Source organism: Antechinus flavipes, chromosome 2 (assembly GCF_016432865.1).
Source record: "Antechinus flavipes isolate AdamAnt ecotype Samford, QLD, Australia chromosome 2, AdamAnt_v2, whole genome shotgun sequence".
Classification (NCBI taxonomy): domain Eukaryota; kingdom Metazoa; phylum Chordata; class Mammalia; order Dasyuromorphia; family Dasyuridae; genus Antechinus; species Antechinus flavipes.
In genome coordinates, this window is record NC_067399.1 from 604,422,492 (window position 1) to 604,441,069 (window position 18,578).

At 40.6% G+C, this 18,578-nt stretch overlaps 2 protein-coding genes across 3 annotated transcripts in view; both read left to right on the plus strand.

The window, feature by feature from the left end:
- Window positions 1-7,481: 7,481 nt before the first annotated feature.
- Window positions 7,482-11,245, plus strand: HMX2 (H6 family homeobox 2). Its single transcript, XM_051973971.1, has 2 exons — window positions 7,482-8,847; window positions 9,997-11,245. Exons 1-2 carry the CDS (start codon window positions 8,565-8,567, stop codon window positions 10,548-10,550), a joined length of 837 nt encoding a protein of 278 aa, XP_051829931.1. The 5' UTR covers window positions 7,482-8,564; the 3' UTR covers window positions 10,551-11,245.
- A 6,274-nt stretch (window positions 11,246-17,519) lies between these two features.
- Window positions 17,520-18,578, plus strand: part of BUB3 (BUB3 mitotic checkpoint protein) — a 49,370-nt gene continuing 48,311 nt past the window's right edge. For both annotated transcript variants that reach the window (XM_051981607.1, XM_051981608.1), the window contains exons 1-2: window positions 17,520-17,633; window positions 18,206-18,400. In XM_051981607.1, the coding sequence (XP_051837567.1) occupies window positions 18,206-18,400 (195 nt within the window). In that variant the 5' untranslated portion in view covers window positions 17,520-17,633. The remainder of the gene's footprint in view (window positions 17,634-18,205; window positions 18,401-18,578) is intronic.

Sequence of the window (18,578 nt, forward strand, 5' to 3'; positions counted from 1 at the left end):
AGTCATTTCCCTAATGTGTCTCAGCACCCAGCTACCAGATCCGTTCCCAGGAGAAAGTGAATCTGTACCCCATCCCACCCCCTCTCGCTCTCTCGATCTCTCTTCTATAGGGGAATAGAAATGTTGGAATATTGCATGGGTATGGAAGCCAAAAATGAAGAAATTGGAGATGAATGTTTTTGTTTTTTTATTTGTCCAGCTCAGGATGAGAGTGGAGAGGATTTTCAGAAGTGTTAGTCTTTTGATTCTCCTTTTCAAAGAAGGAAAAACCTGCAAGCTTCTCAGGAGTAATTCAGAAAAGAAAAAGAAGCCGAAATAATGGTTGAGCTGTCCAGTGTGATCACTGGAAAAACTGGAGGGGGGGGGGGGGGGGCTGATTTTAGATAGAACTAAAATGAGATTTGGAGTGGAAAAAACAAGGGGGGATTTTTCTTCCTCCAACAAAAAAGGAGGGGCAGAGAAGAGGAAAAACTCATTGTCTCTTACAGCAAGAAGAAAATCCTCTAAGAGAAATGACCCCATTTTTTTCTTTCTTCCCAACACGCACTAAATCCATTTAGTCAAGAGAAAGGGACAGTTGACTAGGGTAAGGGTGAAGAATAAGAAGTGGTCTGTTAAATTGTCAAAGACTCAGAATATTTTCAAGAATTCAGTCCAAATTTTCCATATCTTCAGTCCTTGTGCTGGACAAAGTTATTCCTCATAGAATTCAGAGGGGCAGCTACTTCTCCTGCCATATTAAACCCTGTCCAGTTGCTGGACTTGGATATATTGCCTCCTCAGCCTCCATAGTTAGCCTTACTTTGGGTCCCTATTCCTGTCTCACCTATTGCTTTCTCCAGCCAGTTTTCTTGACCATTTCATTCAATGTAACATCTATTATCCTTCTTTCTTCCTCTCCCCACAATCCTTCCCATATAGATCTTTACCCCTTACTTTGCCCTTTCCTGTTTTGCATCTCCCTGCTATCTTTCCTTTCTCTTCCCCCTTTCCATCCTCCTTTTTTCTTTTTAAGATTTTTACCTGCTCTACTTTGTACCTTCTCTGTCATTTTTTCTTTTTTCCCCCCCGTCCTCTTTATTCCTTCCTTCTTTATTGTTACTTGCTTCTTCTAATTTCTTTCTCTTCCCTGCCTCTCTTCTTTCTTCCTCTCCCTCTTTCTCCTTCTTTTCCTCCCTCTTCCTCCCTCCTTTTCCCTCCCTTCTTCCCCCCTTTTCTCTCTTGTTCTCTCTCCCTCTCTCTCTTTGTTTCTCTCTCCCCTTTTCTTCATTCTTTCCTTCCTTCTTCAAATAACAATATATAACATATAAATATAAATATATATGTATGTATATATATACAATGATCCAATTCACTGTAATGTAGCCTTTGATAGTATCTGTTTAATTTTAATTTAAATAATGTAGTAATTGATTGGGGTAATTCAATGTAGTCACATCTGAGCTTTTTTTTTTTTTTTTAATATCTGCAACGTAAATTAAGTCTCAGGTGTCTGATTTGGTAAACGAGTGAGACAGTCCAGATTGTTTCTCACCTTTACACAGGTGAAAAGCCTTTTCTATTGGGAAATGGTGAGATTGGAGTTGATGGAGTTGATGAGGTTCTAAGAACAGAGAAGTTGAGAAAGAAGAGGAAAGGGAGGAAAGAAAGAAAAAGAATAAAGAGATGAGAGAAAATAAAGAACGAGAAGAGAAATAGAAGGGAAGAGAGAAGAAGGGAGTAAAAGAAGAGAAGAGAAAAAAAGGAAAGGAAAAGAGAAGAGAGGAGAAAAGAGAAAGGGAAGAGAACAGAACGGGGAAGAGAAAGGAGTGGGGAAAGGGAGAGGAAAGGAGAAGAGGTAAAGGAAAGAAGGAAAGGAGAGAGAGGAGAAGAGAGGAGAGGAAGAGCAGAGAAGAGGAAAAGAAAAGGAGAGGAAGAAAAAGAAGGGGGAAGATAAAGGAAAGAGGGGAAGAAAGGGATGGGAAAGAGAGAAAAGAAGAAGAGGAGGGAGGAGCAAAGGGGAGAGGAGAGGACAGAGAAGAGGAAAGGAAGACGTAAGAACTACCAATGGGTGAGAGCTTAGGTGAAGTCTGGTTGTGGGGGCCCTGAGCCTGAGCCCAGCCTGAATGAAGGACGATTTCCTAAATTGTATTTCAGTGCGGGGTCTTTCCGGGTTAATGAGCTGACATCATGATTAAAGCTGACCATTTGTAATGTGTCCCGACCCTGCCGCAGAGCCTTGAAAAGGTTAATGTGGTAAAACAGGACAGCACCTGCCCCTCACTGGTCAAAGTCTGGCCTGCACAGACCCCCAAACCCTCATCCCTTCCCTCCTGCTTCCCTTCCCCAACTCCTAATCAATTAGTCCATTAATGAGTCTATCAAGGAGTTAAGTAGTTAAAGATTATGCCTCTGGTCCAGGCAGCCATCGTCATTTCACTCTGGTAATTACATTATAAGTACTTTATTCAATATCCCAGGCATAACATGGTGGATGGAGTTAATGAAAATGTCATTTTAAAACGTCTTGACATTTGTCTGTATTGATTTGTATTTTTCTCCCCACCCTTGATTTGATTTGGGGGAGTAGGGAGGGTTGTTGGGGAGGTGGTGGAGAGGAATTACAGTTTTATTAAAAAAAGAAAAATAGACCATATATGGTTTCTAGTTGGTTGACTAAGTGATCAGATTCTTGAAAATCTTCTTGCTCACGGAAGGAATGCACATGGTATTCTCATGTCTTCTCTCAATGTAATATTAAAAAAAAAAAAAAAAGGTAACTCCCCTTTATGGGCCTCAGTAAAATGAAGATATTGGACCGAATGATCTTTATTCTAAGACCATGGTTCCTTAGGTTGAATTGGACAACTAGTGTTACTGTGCATAGAGGGAGGAAAAACCTGAAGGAAAAGGTTACTGGATCCTGGATTACATCACTGGGATCACTGGGAGTGATGTAGATAGCTGTTGGTTTACTCTCTGGAGTTCCCAATTCTCTATTTTCCAGAAAATTCTTACAAAACTGCAATGCCCTATCAGCCCTGTTGGTGGTCACTGGGCTGATGTAAATGTGGTTTGAAATTGAGCTTTGGGTATTACAGAAGTGAAGTGAATTCAGAGTAGTACACAGTATCCTTAATCTAAAAGAGTGTCTTGTCAAATCATTTCATTTTATAAATGGAAAAACTGAAGTCAAGTGAGGGGAAGTCAGAGACAAGACAAGTCATTTGTGCTTCCCAGGAAAAATCTGAAGTTTATAATCCTTTGAGATTAATTTGGGATTGAGCCTTTGCTGTTATACATTCATAGGATTTAGAGCTGAAGAGCACTTTAGAGGTCATCTAGGTCAACCTCTTTATTTTACCAAAAAGGAAACTGAGGCTCAGAAACAGGAAACAGATTCAGAAGTACAGTAATAAATAGAAAAACTGCGATAAGAATCCAAAGTTTCTTTCATCACATTCAATATACAGTCCTAACATATTAATTCTGCCCAGTGCCATTAAAAATAGAATTCTTATATTAAATGTAGGAACACTTTCTAAAGAGTAATATCCCACTACCACCAAAAAAGTGTACCTGATCTTTCAACCTACTGTGTTGTGCTTTAGGCAAATAGCTATGGTTTTTACTCTAACAGAATTCAGTGATGTCCTAAGTGGCCCTGCTAGTTAAGGGACAAAGTTGGAACTAGAGCTCTGTTGTGATGTCCAGCTTACTGTTTTCTCTCTCTCTCTCTCTCTCTCTCTCTCTCTCTCTCTCTCTCTCTGTGTGTGTGTGTGTGTGTGTATGTTTGTGTATATCTCTCCATCACTTTCTTTCTCCTTCCTCTTTCCCTCCCACCTTGTCCCATCTATTTGTCTGTCTCTCTTTCTCTTCCTATAAAGGGTCAGTACCAGACTCACTCAAGTGAAGTCCTACTTTCTGCTTTAATTCTCTTTCAAGCAAAGTGAAACTTTGGGAAAGTAGACTTTATTTTTTTTTTTAAAGAAAGGGCAAGAAAAAGACATTTCAGTCCAAGACCTGTGGATAACTCCCAGAAGTGTTTACTAAATATGCTTGGCTCTAGAAGTACATCAAATTTTGGCATTTCAGTGATCATAATGGAAAGAAGGATCTAAGTAGGATATGAGACATAATGATAATGGTGAAATCTGAAAGTCCAAGGTTTGAATCTTGTCTCAGCATTCTCTATGTGACCTTGATACTGTTAAGGGCACCAAAATTGTCAGTCAAGAAGAATTTATTAAAGAACTACTTGGGCTAGCCACAGCGATAAGCACTGAGAGTACAAAGCAAGGCAAAAATTGTCCCTGCCCCCAAAGAACTTATAACCTAGTTGGGGTAGAAAACATAGAAACCATTATATACATTGGTGGTTGCTGCTAGTGTTGTTGCTCAGGAGCATACAACTCTTCACAATCGAATTTGGGATTTCCTTGGCAAAGATACTGAACTGGTTTGTCATTTCCCTTTCCAGCTCATTTTACAGATGAGGAAACTGAGGCAAAAAGGGACAAGTGATTTGCTGAGAGTCACATAGTCAGTAAGGACCAAAGATCACATTTGAAATCAAGTCTTCCTGATTCCAATCCTTTATTCACTGATTCCATGTAATTACCCTTACTATATACATGAGATATTTAATACATCATATATGGCACACACACACATATATTTGTATATATATATGTGTGTGTGTACACATACATACATACATATACACATATGTGTACCAGCATATTCAAAGAATGTGTAAAGGCTTCTTGTAGAAGTTAGGATTTAGTTGAGACTTGAAGGAAGCCAGGAGGGAAATGAAAAAGTAGAGAATTCTAGGTATGAGAGACAGTCAAGTGAACAAGAAGGGCCATCCTTAAGACTCACTCTCACCCCATATATCCAATTCATTGTCCAATATTCTCATTTCTACCTTCACAACATCTCTCTTATCTATTTCTCCTCTCCATTCCTACAGTCACAACTTTGGTTCAGACCTCTATCACATCTTTAGCTTACTATTTCAAGAATCTTCTAATTGTTTCCCTTTCTCCACTCATCCTCTCTCCAATCCATTCTCCATTCAGCTATCAAGGTGATTTTTTAAAACTTTAGATCCAATCATGTCACCCACTTTCACACTCCATCCCCCTCAAAAACCCTCAATGAGCTCTAATATAATCTTCTTTGGCATTGTTTGTCATTTAGAGCTCCTTAAAAATCTCCCTCTTTTGTAGTCTTCTTACACTCTCCTCTTCTTCACACATTCTACATATTAACAACACTGGCCTATTTGCAATTCCTCAAATAAGACACTCTATCTTCTGCTTTCTGGTGCTTTACCTTCTCTTAGTTTCCCTGGATTCTCAGCTCAACTTTTCTCTATCTTAGCAGGCCTTTAATAATGTCCTCTGCCAAGCTCCCAATATCATTTTCTCCTTTACTACCTTCTGATAGTATGTAGCTTAGATCTATCTAATTGTTCAAATGTTGTTTTCCTATTATGATGTAAGCTCTTTGAGGGCAGGGATTATTATTTTTTGGCCTTTTACTATTTCTTTTTTGTTTAGCATGGACCTGGCATGTAGTAAGCACCTAGAAATTATTTGTTGATAACCTCCTTGACCTCCTCTGAAAAATGAAGGGTTGGATTCTGTGATCACTAAGGTTTCTTGAAACTCTAAATCTATTATACTATGACCTGGTTGTTTAAGTTCTCCTCTGATAGTTTGGATAATTTCCTTAATATTATTTTAGCATCCTAGGCAACTTTCTAAGATTCTGCTTTGCATCTTAGGTACAGGACTGCATTGATAAAGGAAAAAAGAAATAACTATATAAGTGAAATCACATGTCAAAAGTGGTCATAACACATTTTATAAAGCTTTTCAGTTTTTTAAACTAAATTCTGTAAGGCAAATTGTACAATACTGTCGATCTAATTTAGTGTTATAAGGATCGTGTTTTGGAAAAGTTGAAATGTTATATAAATGTGATGGTGTTTTTCAACTTATAGATTAGAAACTGAGGCTCAGCTAAATTAAGGAACTTTCCTTAGCTGACTTTCCAGGTAACATATCTCAAACCTGTACTTAGGTCAAAAGACTTATTCAAGTGACATCATTTTTGATGTCACCAGAACAACTCACATTTTTCCTTTTGATACATCTCTCAGGAATCAAACACCAAGTTTCTTTTATTAGTTCCCCTTGAAACAGGAATTGTCTCCTCCAAACTCATGATGGAGGACTGATATTTGAGAAGGAAGAATGAAAAAGGGGTAACTCAAAGGGGACTCAATAAAAATATTTTTACATCTTTTATCTCCTAATTTCCTCTTTCCCCTGATGCCTCTCCCCACCCCCCCCACAGTATAGACATATACACATCTATGTGGACTGAATTGATTTCAGAATATCTTGACTTTGCTCTGGAGACAAGCACTAGCATGCAGGACTGTGCTCTCCACCCTCCTCTAGAGGATCACTTTCTTTACAGAGTTCTGGCCTAGGATTTTAAGCACCAGAGAAAACAATTCCCTTTTACTTTCTTAGCCTCTTTCTATAATTTGGGGGATTTCTCTGGTCAACATAGGACAGGCATATTTGCCCCAAAATTGGAAACCAACAACTAGGAGCAGGGAGGAGAATGCATAAAAAGGGGAGATCTAAAGGGGACTTCATCAAGCTCCCTTTCCAGTAAAAGTCACATTTTCCAGTCGAACTTTCATAGACCTCTTTTTTTCTCTCTCACTTTAAATCAAGCAAAGAGAAGAGTTTGTGGCTGACAGACCTTAAAGGCTCCTTCAGTGGGGTAGTTCTGAAAAGGGCATGTCATTGTGAAGGCTAGAGATACCATAGGTATTTAATGAAATCAACGATGTTTAATTAAGATTTAGCAGAGCCCGGGGCATCCTCTGGCAGAGGTGATGTCTTGGGTGGGTGAGTGATGCCATCCCAATCTATTCTAGCCCAGACTGAGCAAAGGAGCAAACTCTGTTGAGAGTTAGTTCCAAAAAAGCAGATCATTTTTAAACACTGAATTTTGCACATAGAAGGTATTTAAGGAATTATTAATGATTTGTTTAATTTCCATTTTCCTTCTAGTTCGAAAGCAAACCTCCCACTAAAAGAGTCTGTTCGCAAGTTGTAAAAGTTAGCATAGGTAGGGGGGAGGGTTAAAAGGTTGTTTTCCCTTTAGATTCATAAATGAACAGAGTGGAAGAAACCTTTAAGATTATCTAGTGCAGTGTTTCATCTAGTTTTGTTTATGAACTTTTTTTGATAAGTCTGTGGATTCCTTTTTAGAATTATAAATGCATAAAATAAAAGGAAACCAACTATATTGAAATATAGTTATCAAAATAGTAATAAAAAAAGGTTCGGAAATCCTGATTAAGAATTTCTTATCTAGTTCAACACTTATTTTTTACATACTAGGAAACGGAGATCTGAAAGGGTTTAGAGGTATGTCCAAAGTCGCACAATTAGCAACAGAATGTGAAATAAAGCCAGATTTGTAAGCTTCCTACCACATTACTTCGCCTTCTTGTCATTAGAATTCGGAAATTGTGAGATTTCTTAAGGAGATGCATGATCTAGACTGCTCACTCCATGATCTACTACTCCCGTTTTCCTCTCTTCCTTTCCTGGGACCGTCAGTAGTTGTGCCAACTTGACAGAGGAACACGACAGGAGCTTTAACAGTCACTAACTTTCAAGTCTTCATCAGGTTCTAAGATAGGGCAGAAAAAGATACACGGATTTTGGCAAACTCAGAAATTTGTATGGAAATTGCTTTCCAAAAGGGAAGGAAAAAAAGGAAAAAAACCTTTCTTTGTCCTCCCTGCCCCGGTCTCTGCTCCTGTTCAGAGCAATCCAAGCTGGCCTTGTGAGCATCCACTTCCCCCTAGAGCTCGAAGATTAGGGAAAAAACAAAACAAAACAAAAAAACAAAAAACAAAACAAAACAAAACAAAAAACGGAATAAGGCGGCGCTCAGGACCAAGCAGAAGTGTTCTGCATCCTCTCGGTTCCTATTAGCTACAAGGTTTGGAAACTCGGCTCTTTGCCACTGAAGGCCAATTTTTTGACTCCTCCTATTAGTTGCAGAGATTCTCCCCACCTTTCTCTACCTAGGTCCCCAAATCGGAAAGTTGGTAAGGAAAGGATGTCGGGGTACCTAGGGGGTCTAGAATTTTTTGAAATTTTCCGGGACTTGCTTGCAGCACTGTGATTGGTCACAATAGATGTAACCTTCATGCAAATGAAGCCGCGACGCCACCCAGCTGCCTGGAAATCAATAGAGACTGGAAAGAAGGGGGCATTCGGACTGGGACAAGCCCAGGGAAAACGTTCCGCAGCACAGAAACGCAAACAACCACTTCTCCCCCTCCCTGTCCCCTTTCCCTTCACCCTCCCCACCCCAGCACAGAAAGAGACAGCGTTTACGGACTCCCCCGCCCCCACCCCTTCCCCTTTCCCCCTCCCTTCCCTCCCTCCCTTTCTCCCTCTTTCCCTCCAACACCTTCCACCTAGACCATCTCTAAAGGGACTTCTTGATTTCCTCCAATTTCTTATGAACCCAGGATGGGCAGCAAAGAAGACCCTGGCAAATGTTGTCCAGCTACCGCCCCCATCTCCAGCTTCACTATCCAGTCCATCCTGGGCAGCGGGCCTTCTGAGGAGCCCAGGGAGATCGGGTCCAAGGGAGCCGCAGGCTGGGCGAGCCGGAAAAGGAGTCTGTCGGTATCATCGGAGGAAGAGGAGGCGGATGACGGCTGGAAACATTCTGGCTGTTACTGCCCGGACTCTCATGGCCCGAAGGAGTCCGGCCACAAGCACCATCAGCCCCTCACAATAACTTGTCTCAGTAAGTAGCGCTCTGAACTGACACCGGCTCTCTTCTGCACAGCAGGAAAGGAAGCTGAGCAGTGGGCGCCTAGGAGAGAGAGGCAGGCAGGATCTCTTTCTTTTCTCTAGGGTTGGGGTTGGCCGTTCCCAGGCAGAATTGGAAGGCGGAGAATTGGGCTCGGCAGCACTTCCCAGTCTTTATCCCTAGCTCCCTCCACCTGTCCTGAGCTCTCTGTTCCCACAACAAGAGAGATGGATATAGAGAAAGAGACAAAAGTGAACCCGCTATTGGGGAGCGAATTGTAACATTTCTGGGAGGTAACTTCGAAAGGGGGGCGAAGAGGGAGAGGAAGGTCAGAGTAATACGATTTATGGGAAGTACGGGGACGTCTTCTAGAAACAGTTTTCTTTCCTTTATTTTTTCCTTTTGGATAATGAACTTTTTTCCCTACAATCTGGACAATCAAAGACAAAGCCGGCTGAATTCTTTGTCGAAAAAGGAGTATTGCTCTCCTTTCTTGGCTCTTTGGAGCGATTAGCAATTTGAGGTGATTGACATAAGTGCGTTTCAAAGATTGGTCTTTACAACGAGTGTGTGTGTGTGTGTGTGTGTGTGTGTATGTGTGTAAGGTGTATATGTTGGGGGGAGTAGTGTGAGGAGGAGTTTTTAGCTTGGCTTTTGAACAAATATTCTATGAAATGCTGATCTGGACAGAAACGCAACTCCAATCATCTTAGAGAAGAGATCGTATTATTATTGTTGTTATTAATAAATTCCCTCAGCAGCCCATTTGCCTTTATTATGGAGTACAGCTGTTACAAATCATTTAACAAAGACCAGAACAGAGAGAGGGAATGTCTTTGGGATCTAGAGCCATGGAAAAGACTTTTGTTTTTTGCTTTGAATTTTCTTGGGTGTCACATCGAAATGTTTCTTCACTAGATTTTTATTTCAGACAAACTAAGAAACTTACCCTGCTCAGGGCCGCATGAGTCGTGTAGAAATAGATTTGATGCTAGAGGAGATTTGATGAGGTGTGAGAAAGCTTTGGGTAGTCTTCCTACTCATAGGCCCATTTTCAATAAATTCTCTATGCTCCTCGAGGCTCTTTATGGATTTATTGTCCTGAACTTCTTCACAATCGTCATTGTTATTATTACATTAAAGGTAACTCAAAGGCCAGCGGAGGAGCCGGATCAGTGAGTTCGGACAGGACGCCTTTCCTCTCCCAACCCCAACAAGACTTTAAGGAAGAGAAAGAGAAACACTTCCACTCCGGGTCACCATCACCTGGGGCAGAACGGCCGCGAGATTCTGGAGGAGATCGGCAAGCTGGATCCGCCAAAAAGAAGACCCGCACTGTGTTCTCCCGCAGCCAGGTGTACCAGCTCGAGTCTACATTCGATATGAAGCGCTACCTGAGCAGTTCGGAACGGGCTTGCCTTGCTTCCAGCCTACAGCTCACCGAAACGCAGGTGAAGACTTGGTTCCAGAACCGGCGGAACAAATGGAAGAGGCAGCTCTCCGCAGAGTTGGAGGCAGCCAATATGGCCCATGCCTCAGCCCAGACTCTGGTGGGGATGCCACTGGTGTTCAGAGACAATTCCCTGCTACGGGTCCCGGTGCCCCGATCGATAGCCTTTCCGGCCCCTTTGTACTATCCAGGGAGCAACCTGTCAGCCTTACCTCTCTATAATCTGTACAACAAGATTGACTACTGACCAAACAGACCCCCAGCGGACCTGCCCGCTCCCTTGTCGATTTCAAACCCTTTTCCCATCGCATTTCCTTTTTCCGTTGCTATTGAAAAAGACCTCTGAAACTGACGCATTTCCCCATTTGTATAGGAATGAAGGCAATGTGCTTCTCTTAATATTAAGAAATACACCATGTGTATTAATTATTTCTTATTTATGGATTCCTCTCCTTATTTTTATTTGATTATTATAGGGTATTCAAAGGTGCTTCTTACGGCAGATAGCCTGCTTTCAACCCAATCTAATTTTTTTTTTCAAATATTGGTTTTTTTTTTTTTTGGTAGGGGAGGGAAGAAACTTCCCTAATCTGGGGAACAATCTTTTTCAGATCTGCTTCGGCAGATTAAAAAATTGGAAGGGGAAAAATTAAAGATTTTATATACATACATCTATAGTCTATATATAAACATGCATATAGATATATAGATATGGATGTTTCCAAGAAGGACACTTGTTGGCTTTTGCCTCTTGTATAGCTTCCTTTCCAAGTTCCTCTCATCTAGGAATGAGTAGGCACGAAAGGGGGATTTCAAATCTGTAAATATTTTTAGAAAAAAAAAGGTGAAGACAAATAAAACATTTTAATCAAAGTTGTAACTCTGACTGGTTTCATTCTAAAAGTCACGCTTCTCTACGTTATAAAACTTTGCTGCCTCCCATCTCAGGTCTCCCAACTACTTTCTTCCCTTATTCCCAGCAAGAGTAATCCCTCTCCACCCGGAGAGAAAGCAAAGATTGCCCGAGTAAATATCCTTTAAAGAATTGGAAAGGGAATGTGGATTATAAACTGCTTCGAGACTGAATCAGAAAACACACAAGTCAGAAGTGTTGTTGTTTTCCTCCAACAAAAGCGTGTTGAAGGTGTTCGCAGAAGAGTTAGCTGTTGTATAAACGTGGGGGCGGGGGGGGGGGGGGCGAGTGGAAGAGAGTTAAGACAAACAAAACTCGTCGTTTTTACAACTGAACCCACAAGAAGCCGAAAAAACAACAAAAAACAAAAACAAAAAACAAACAAACAAACAAAAAAAAAAAACCGAAGCGATAGGGATTTCTGAGCTGAAAGAAGCCAGGTCTCGAGCCGTAGGGGGAGCCAGGATGCTAAGGATTGGGCTCGGACTTGTAACATCTTTTCTGGGACTTCGGGATAGTGGAGTCTCATTTAAATTAAAAAAAAAAAAAAAGAAAAAGAAAAGACAAAGAAAGAAAGCTAATTGTCTCTAGTTGAGTTGTCAATTTCACTTCCAAAGGTGGTTTTATTTTGCCTTGTTTTTAGGAATAAGTTGAGAAGAAGCAGTTCGCTTCGTCTTGAGAAGCAGTTTGCTGTGACTGTTCAGCTTTCCCTTTGCCCAGATGATCTCCTTTCTCCTTTCCTATCTTTCAACTCCCCAACTGTATCCGAAATTGTTGGGCTTGCCACCCCACTACTTCCTTCTTCACACACCTCACCTTGATCTTGTAGCCACTGAGAAAGTGCGCTGGGGACATGTTTCCCCTCTTCTCCCCTCCCCAAACCTTGGACTCCACTGCCTTACTTCTCTAGACGTAGAAAGAACCTCGGTAAATACCTTATTGAGCGGCTCAGATTCCTGACGACTGGCTCGGGGATGGACAAAAAAGGGAGAGATGGCTTTTTTTTTTTTTTTTTTTTAATAGTTTACATTGTGTGCTGTTAAATGCCAAGATGACATGCAAAGCTCTCGGCAGCTTGGGTTTAATAGAAATGTGACATGCGAACTGCGATTGTGATTGATTTTAGCGCCAAAGCAGCAGCCTGGTCTCTCCTCCAGAGTGGGAGACACCTGCAGCCTCTGCCTTGGGCAGCGGGGAGGAAAAGGAATCATTGAAACAAAAAAGTAAATACTTCATTGAATGTTATTCAAACCAGAGACACTCGGGCGTGTTTTATCACAGCCACCTGTTCCCTGCTTAGCTTCCTGAGGAAATCTCCAAAGGAAAAGCACAAGGAGGTGGGGAAGGGGGGTGGGAAATCCTTGAAAATGAACCCCAGAAAACAAGATGAATATTTATACCGGTTTTTTGTTGTCGAGTGGGTCTAGGTTTTAAATAATACCCGGCTGGACCAAGGGAAAAACAGGCCAGTATGACCTGTAGTGGATTATAATCTACTCTTAAGTATGACAAATAGGCGTTTTAGGCTGAAACAAATCAAACTTATCTTTCTGATAAATTTGGGACTTTATGGAACAATAATGTTAAGCTATGTAATATTTGTAAACCTTTTAGTTTTCTCGTGTTTGCTTTCTAACACAAATTCAGTAGTTTTCATGACACTACTCCCCATAAGTCAGTTTATTTTTCTCTGCCAAAATACGAAAGATTGTAGAATATAGATTTAGATTTAGAAGAAACCTTATGAGTCCATGTATTATTACAACTCTTTATTTTAAGAATTAATTCATGAAATGGACCAAAAGGGAATTTTAAATAAAGTATTGAAAAGTGCTATCATATAAAAAAATCACAGATCCTAATTTGGGCATTTGGTAATACATTGGAGAATATAAATAGGTTTCTTGTACAGTATACAAAATCAAACCTCTAGGTAAATTAGATTTTCATTTCCTGGCTTCTATGGAACCACAAAACAATTAAGATATAGGAAAAATATGGACTTAAGTTTTACACTTAGGTTTTTCATCTTATATAAAGCTAAACTCATCATTCTTTACTTACAAAATTTAAAAATAAACTTTTAAAATATTCCATTGTGTAACAAACAGATGAGTATAAGAAAGAATCCAAATGGTCACCAATTGCTATTTGATGATGCATAATATAGACGACTACTATTTAAGTGTTTTGAGATTATGGAGGGAACAAGACAAATAATTGCATCATTTTATCTTTCCATATCTTTCCCTACCATGCCTTCAATAAATAGTTTCTCATAAAAAAGAAACTACCAGAACATCAATACTAATAATAACTAGGCTTTTAAATATAAGGAACTCTTTAAATTTTCCTTCTACATTAAATTTTTAAACCTTGCACCTATTAATCATAAAACTGGAAACTCAAGGTAATCCAGCTTTGTAACACTGTTAGGACAGCTCTGGGGGGACACCCCAATATTGATCTTACTAAACTCAGGTAGTTAAAAATTGTCAGTCAATCATCAATGGACATAAAGCTTAGACTTTTAATGAGTGGTTAGAATTATTTTTCAAAACTTTATAATTTCTATGTATTGTATCTCCAACCATCTGTTTATCCAATGAATTGTCAAAATAATCACCATCCTTCTAATTCCAAGTTCTAGTTTAAAGGATTTTTAGAGAATTAACATTTCTTAAAACTAAAGCAATATTTAATTGAAAACCCATACTCAGAACTAACTGAATATTATATATATACATACAGTTTAATGAAATTATGCAGTTGCAGCTGAAAAAAATTGTGTCATTCATTCTTAGAATTGCACAGCAGTGATAGAGCTAAATAAAGAAAAGTGGAGAAAGAACAAAACATCACAAAATAGAATGATGTAGCAAGAGCCAGTGTGGAAAAAAGAGGTTTGGAATTTTTTATTCTGCATATTTATTCTAGACCAGTTGAAGTAAAGAATCACTCTTTCCCCAAATTTTGTTAATAATAATGATAATAATATTAATAAGGATAATGACAGTTGGCCATTTCCTGAACTTTGAATTTTAAAAAGCACTGTGATGCATTATCTAATTTTGATCCTCACAACAGTATTGTGAAATAGGCACTTTACCACTGTAATGAATAGAAAGGTCTTTTTAAAAAAATCTATTTATAGCATGAGTAGAAAAGTAAGTGTAGTAGTACCTAACACTATGTATGTTTGAATGCAGCATAAACAACATTATATTTTATTGAATACCCTCTTTCATTTTGACCTCAAATCTTCCCTCTTCCAACAGCTGTTTCTTTGGACAAGCCTTTTAATTTCCTGGATACCAGCTGAATCACTTAGAAAGTAAATGAGTGGAACCAGGTATTTTATAAATACTATTTCAGCTGTCAGTCCTATGATCTTCACATTTTCTTTCAAATTTAAGGATTATTCAAGGGTTAGGAGCCAGGAGTTCCAAGGTTAATTTTTCCTTTACTTGGTCCTGTGTCCCTGAAGGTCAATTCACTTCACTAAACCTCAGTTACCTCATCTGTAAAAGGAAAATGCTGAACTAGATGATGTGGATGATTTGATTTGGTCAATGATTCTGATCAATGAAAATAATATAGCCATTTCCTCAAATCACTTTCTGACAAACAGAAAAAATGAGAAAACTAAGATGGAAATAGTGAAGGAAATGAAAATACAATTGTGTTTGTGGAGAGAAATTTGTTCTTGTTTTTGATCTTTTGTTTTTGAAGAGGACAAATGACATCACCTAGTGGTATCTTGAATTTTGAATGAATTGGATTTAAGTGAAGCAGAGTTGCACAAAGGATCATTCTCTCTTCCAGTGACACCGAAGTCTAGTGGCAAGACAAAAGCCAGAATGACTGGCCATGGCTTGGGATGCAGTAGATGACCTTGTCATTTTTGATGTCTGACCAAACTCTCCAGTGCCTGCTTCAGCTGCCTTCTTGGATAGTTCTTCACATGCTTGGGATAGACACTCCCTTAATTTTCTGATGGGTCTGAGGCCTGTCAATTATCCCCAATCTGATTTAGTTTACCTGCTGAGTTGGTTTACTAGGGAGTGGCCTATGTGCGTGCTACAGCTTTTTAGAGCCACAGGTGAGTTGGGTGACTCAGGAGGACACCAAAAGGGAATGAGCAACCCTGAAAAAGTCCTCCTAGAATACCCCATACAGTGAAACTAAAAGAAACACAGAGACTTATAGACAAGCAGGGACAAAGAAGAGAGAAGAGGAAAGGGAGAGGGAGAGGAGAGAAAAAAAAGAGGAGGAAGAGAGAAAGAAAAGGGAAAGGAAGGGAGAAAAGCAAGATAGAAGAGAGAAAGGGAGAAAGTTTACTTAAGTCTCAATCTAATGCTGTATGTTCAGGACAAGATTCAGCAGAATAAAACTAGTTTACTTTAGGTCCAAAACAAGAGCCCTGTGAGTTCAGTTTAAGAGGGAAGTGGGGACTCAGGAATCATGGATAATGCAGACCAAGTAGGAGGCTGTTTCTTAAACTATCCAGGCAATTGGAATAATAATTTCTTTGCCCCCTCCCTCCTTTATAAAATAGGATTTATGAATCCAGCAGATTCAAACAATCAAGAACTATTTATTTTACATTATGTACCAGGCACTGGGAAGACCATGCTGAAAATGAAAGTTAAGGAAATCAGGAAGTACTATGTAGAATATGGCACTTGGGCTTCTTTTAAGGAAACAAAGGATTCTAAAAGGAGGAGGTGACTAGGGAGTGCATTTCAAGTAAGGGGGATAGCTAAGGCAAAGGTAAGAAAACTGTAAAAGAAGAGAGAAACAGTAAGAATGCCATTTGGAAAGGATTGTAGACTATGGGAAAAGGACTAATGTATAATAAAGCATGAATTGTGAATAGATTATAAAAGGCTTTCAAAATTTCAAACAGAAGAATATACATGCGATCCTAGAAGCAGTAGCAGAAAATTAGAATTTATTGAGTAAAAGAGTAGCATGGGAAGATCTGCAGTTTAGGATAATCATTCTGGCAGCAGAGTCAAGAATAGATTGGAGAAAGTGATTTGGGGAAGAAAGACAAAGCTGAAGGCTATGGCCATTGTTCAGGGAGAGATGATAAGAGGAGACTTGCTTCAGATGTAGAAATGACAGGATTTGGCTATTACATTTAGATTAATGTGGAGTGAAAGAGTGGAGTCAAGGAGAATAAAACTGGGTGAATGGAAAGATAGACTCAGAAGACATTGAGAACTTTGGAAATTTGATGGGGGGATCCATGACTTATGTTTTTGATATATTACAGATGCCTGTGGGACACCCACTAGTTCTGTAACCAGTTGGAGATGTGTGACAGAAGCTTTGGATTTGTTTAAGTTTAGAGCAGGCTATACCTAGGGGAAATATGGTAGGTTGGTTTCTGACTTCAATATGCCAAAACCCAGCTGTCAGACCAATCTCTGCCACAGGTCAAACACAAATAGTCCATGTGAGCATTTGGGATAGCTTCTATACTTTTGTCTATTTCTCATTTTCTTTGGGCTAATTCAATTCTCCTTTGCTCATGGAGCACAGTGCCTTCTCTGATGAGGGCACGCCAAGCTGGAGGGTCATGTGTCAATCTTTCCCGTGTCATAAATCAATTCTAAAGTTCTGAAGAGAGACCTTGAGAGTGTCTGTGTCACTTTTTTTTGACCACCTTGTGGAACACTTACCCACTTAGTTTGAGAGTGTAGAGAGAAGAAAGCCGCCGCCGGCAGAGTCTAACAGAATGAGGTGTGTATCTACAGGTAAGGGGTATAACATGGCTAAAAAATCCAGAAAAGGAGTCAGAGCGACAATAGTAGGAGATCAACCAAGAGAAACGTTGTGGAAGAGGGAGAGAATCGAGAAGAAAGCAGAGAGGTAGGAAGATGGAGGCTTGAGAAAAGATGATCATATTTGGTAATGAAGAGATAATTTGACAATTAATAAATTAAGTATTGTTTTCTGCATATTAACATGGGAGAGGGAAAAGCTGTAGCAATTTACACACCTTCTCATTTAACTCCGCGGACAAAAGAAGTTGTTTCCACCACCTAAGGACTACATTTCCCGGTATGCAACAACACTCCAAGGGCTCGAGCTTATGTACGGTCCAATGAATGGTGGGAATCGTAGTTTTGATATCATAGTAGGCGGTGGTTGGGAGTCAGCTTCCTCAATTTTGTGAATGTAAAACCCCGTGAACCCGGGATATTGTACTTCCTCTTGACCCGGAACAGGATGGTGTTGGTTGAAGTCCATAAAATAGCCTGTCGGACCAATCGGTGACTTGGAAATAGGCGTTGGCATTTGAAACCGCCCAATCAGAAGCGCGCGCTAGGGTTTGTTCCCTAAAGAGAGCGCTGAGGAAGAAGGCGGCAAGGAGCAACGGACGGTGGCCTGCGAGCGGACGACAAGGTAACCTAGGGAGGCGAGGTGGTGGGACGCCAACGAGCTACTGTTAAATTTTTTTTGGGAGACTGTCCGGACTGGGAGCTGGTCGAGCGGTCCGGAGGGGAACCAGGTGGATTTCCACTGCTTTCTCAGTGTAGGAGCGGACGAGTAGGCGGGCCACGAGTGAAGAGGGCTGGGGATAGCAAGCTTGGGGCCGGATGGTGTGGGATGAGGCGAGAAGGATTCCAGCGGTTATGGCCGAAGCGGTTTAAACGATCCCTGGGGGTTAGGATGAGGGGCAATCTTACGGATGGATGTGTGGAGGGGGATGGGGAGTGGAGGTGCGCCTGTCTCCAGCCTTGCGCAGGCGCAGTGGCCCCGCCGCCTGAACCTTTTAAGTTACTTACCCTTAGTCCTGCAGCCCCCACCCCCGACCCTGCCCTTCCTCCCTCCCCCTTCATTGGCCTTGTACTGTGGGGCTCGGAGTTGTTTCCACCTCCCAGCCCGTTCCTCCGTTCCCCGGTTCCCCACTCCCACCTCCACCCTCCCAATTGTCTGGGACCCCGAGGGTCAACCTCAGTGTCTTGATTGTGCAGATGACCGGGTCTAATGAGTTCAAGTTGAACCAGCCTCCAGAAGATGGCATCTCCTCAGTGAAGTTCAGTCCCAACACATCCCAGTTCCTGCTGGTCTCTTCATGGGATACTTCGGTTCGGCTCTACGATGTCCCAGCCAACACCATGCGTCTCAAATACCAACACACTGGCGCTGTCCTCGACTGTGCTTTCTATGTAGGTCTCTAGATAATGATATTTTCAGGGGACTCTTCCTGATTCCCCCCTCACAGTGAAAATCATTTAAGTCATTGGATACTAAGTCCCAAAGATATTTTTGTAGAATTGGGTGTGGGTATTATTTTCTCCCATCATTTATTAAAAGAATCTCTTAATGCTTTTTAGATTCTTATAA

Bases quoted from the DNA above. Each gene is read 5' to 3' on its own strand.
- HMX2 (XM_051973971.1), top strand. From the start codon at position 8,565: ATGGGCAGCAAAGAAGACCCTGGCAAATGTTGTCCAGCTACCGCCCCC. The intron at 8,848-9,996 runs GTAAGTAGCGCT...ATTACATTAAAG, and splicing joins CCTCACAATAACTTGTCTCA to GTAACTCAAAGGCCAGCGGA.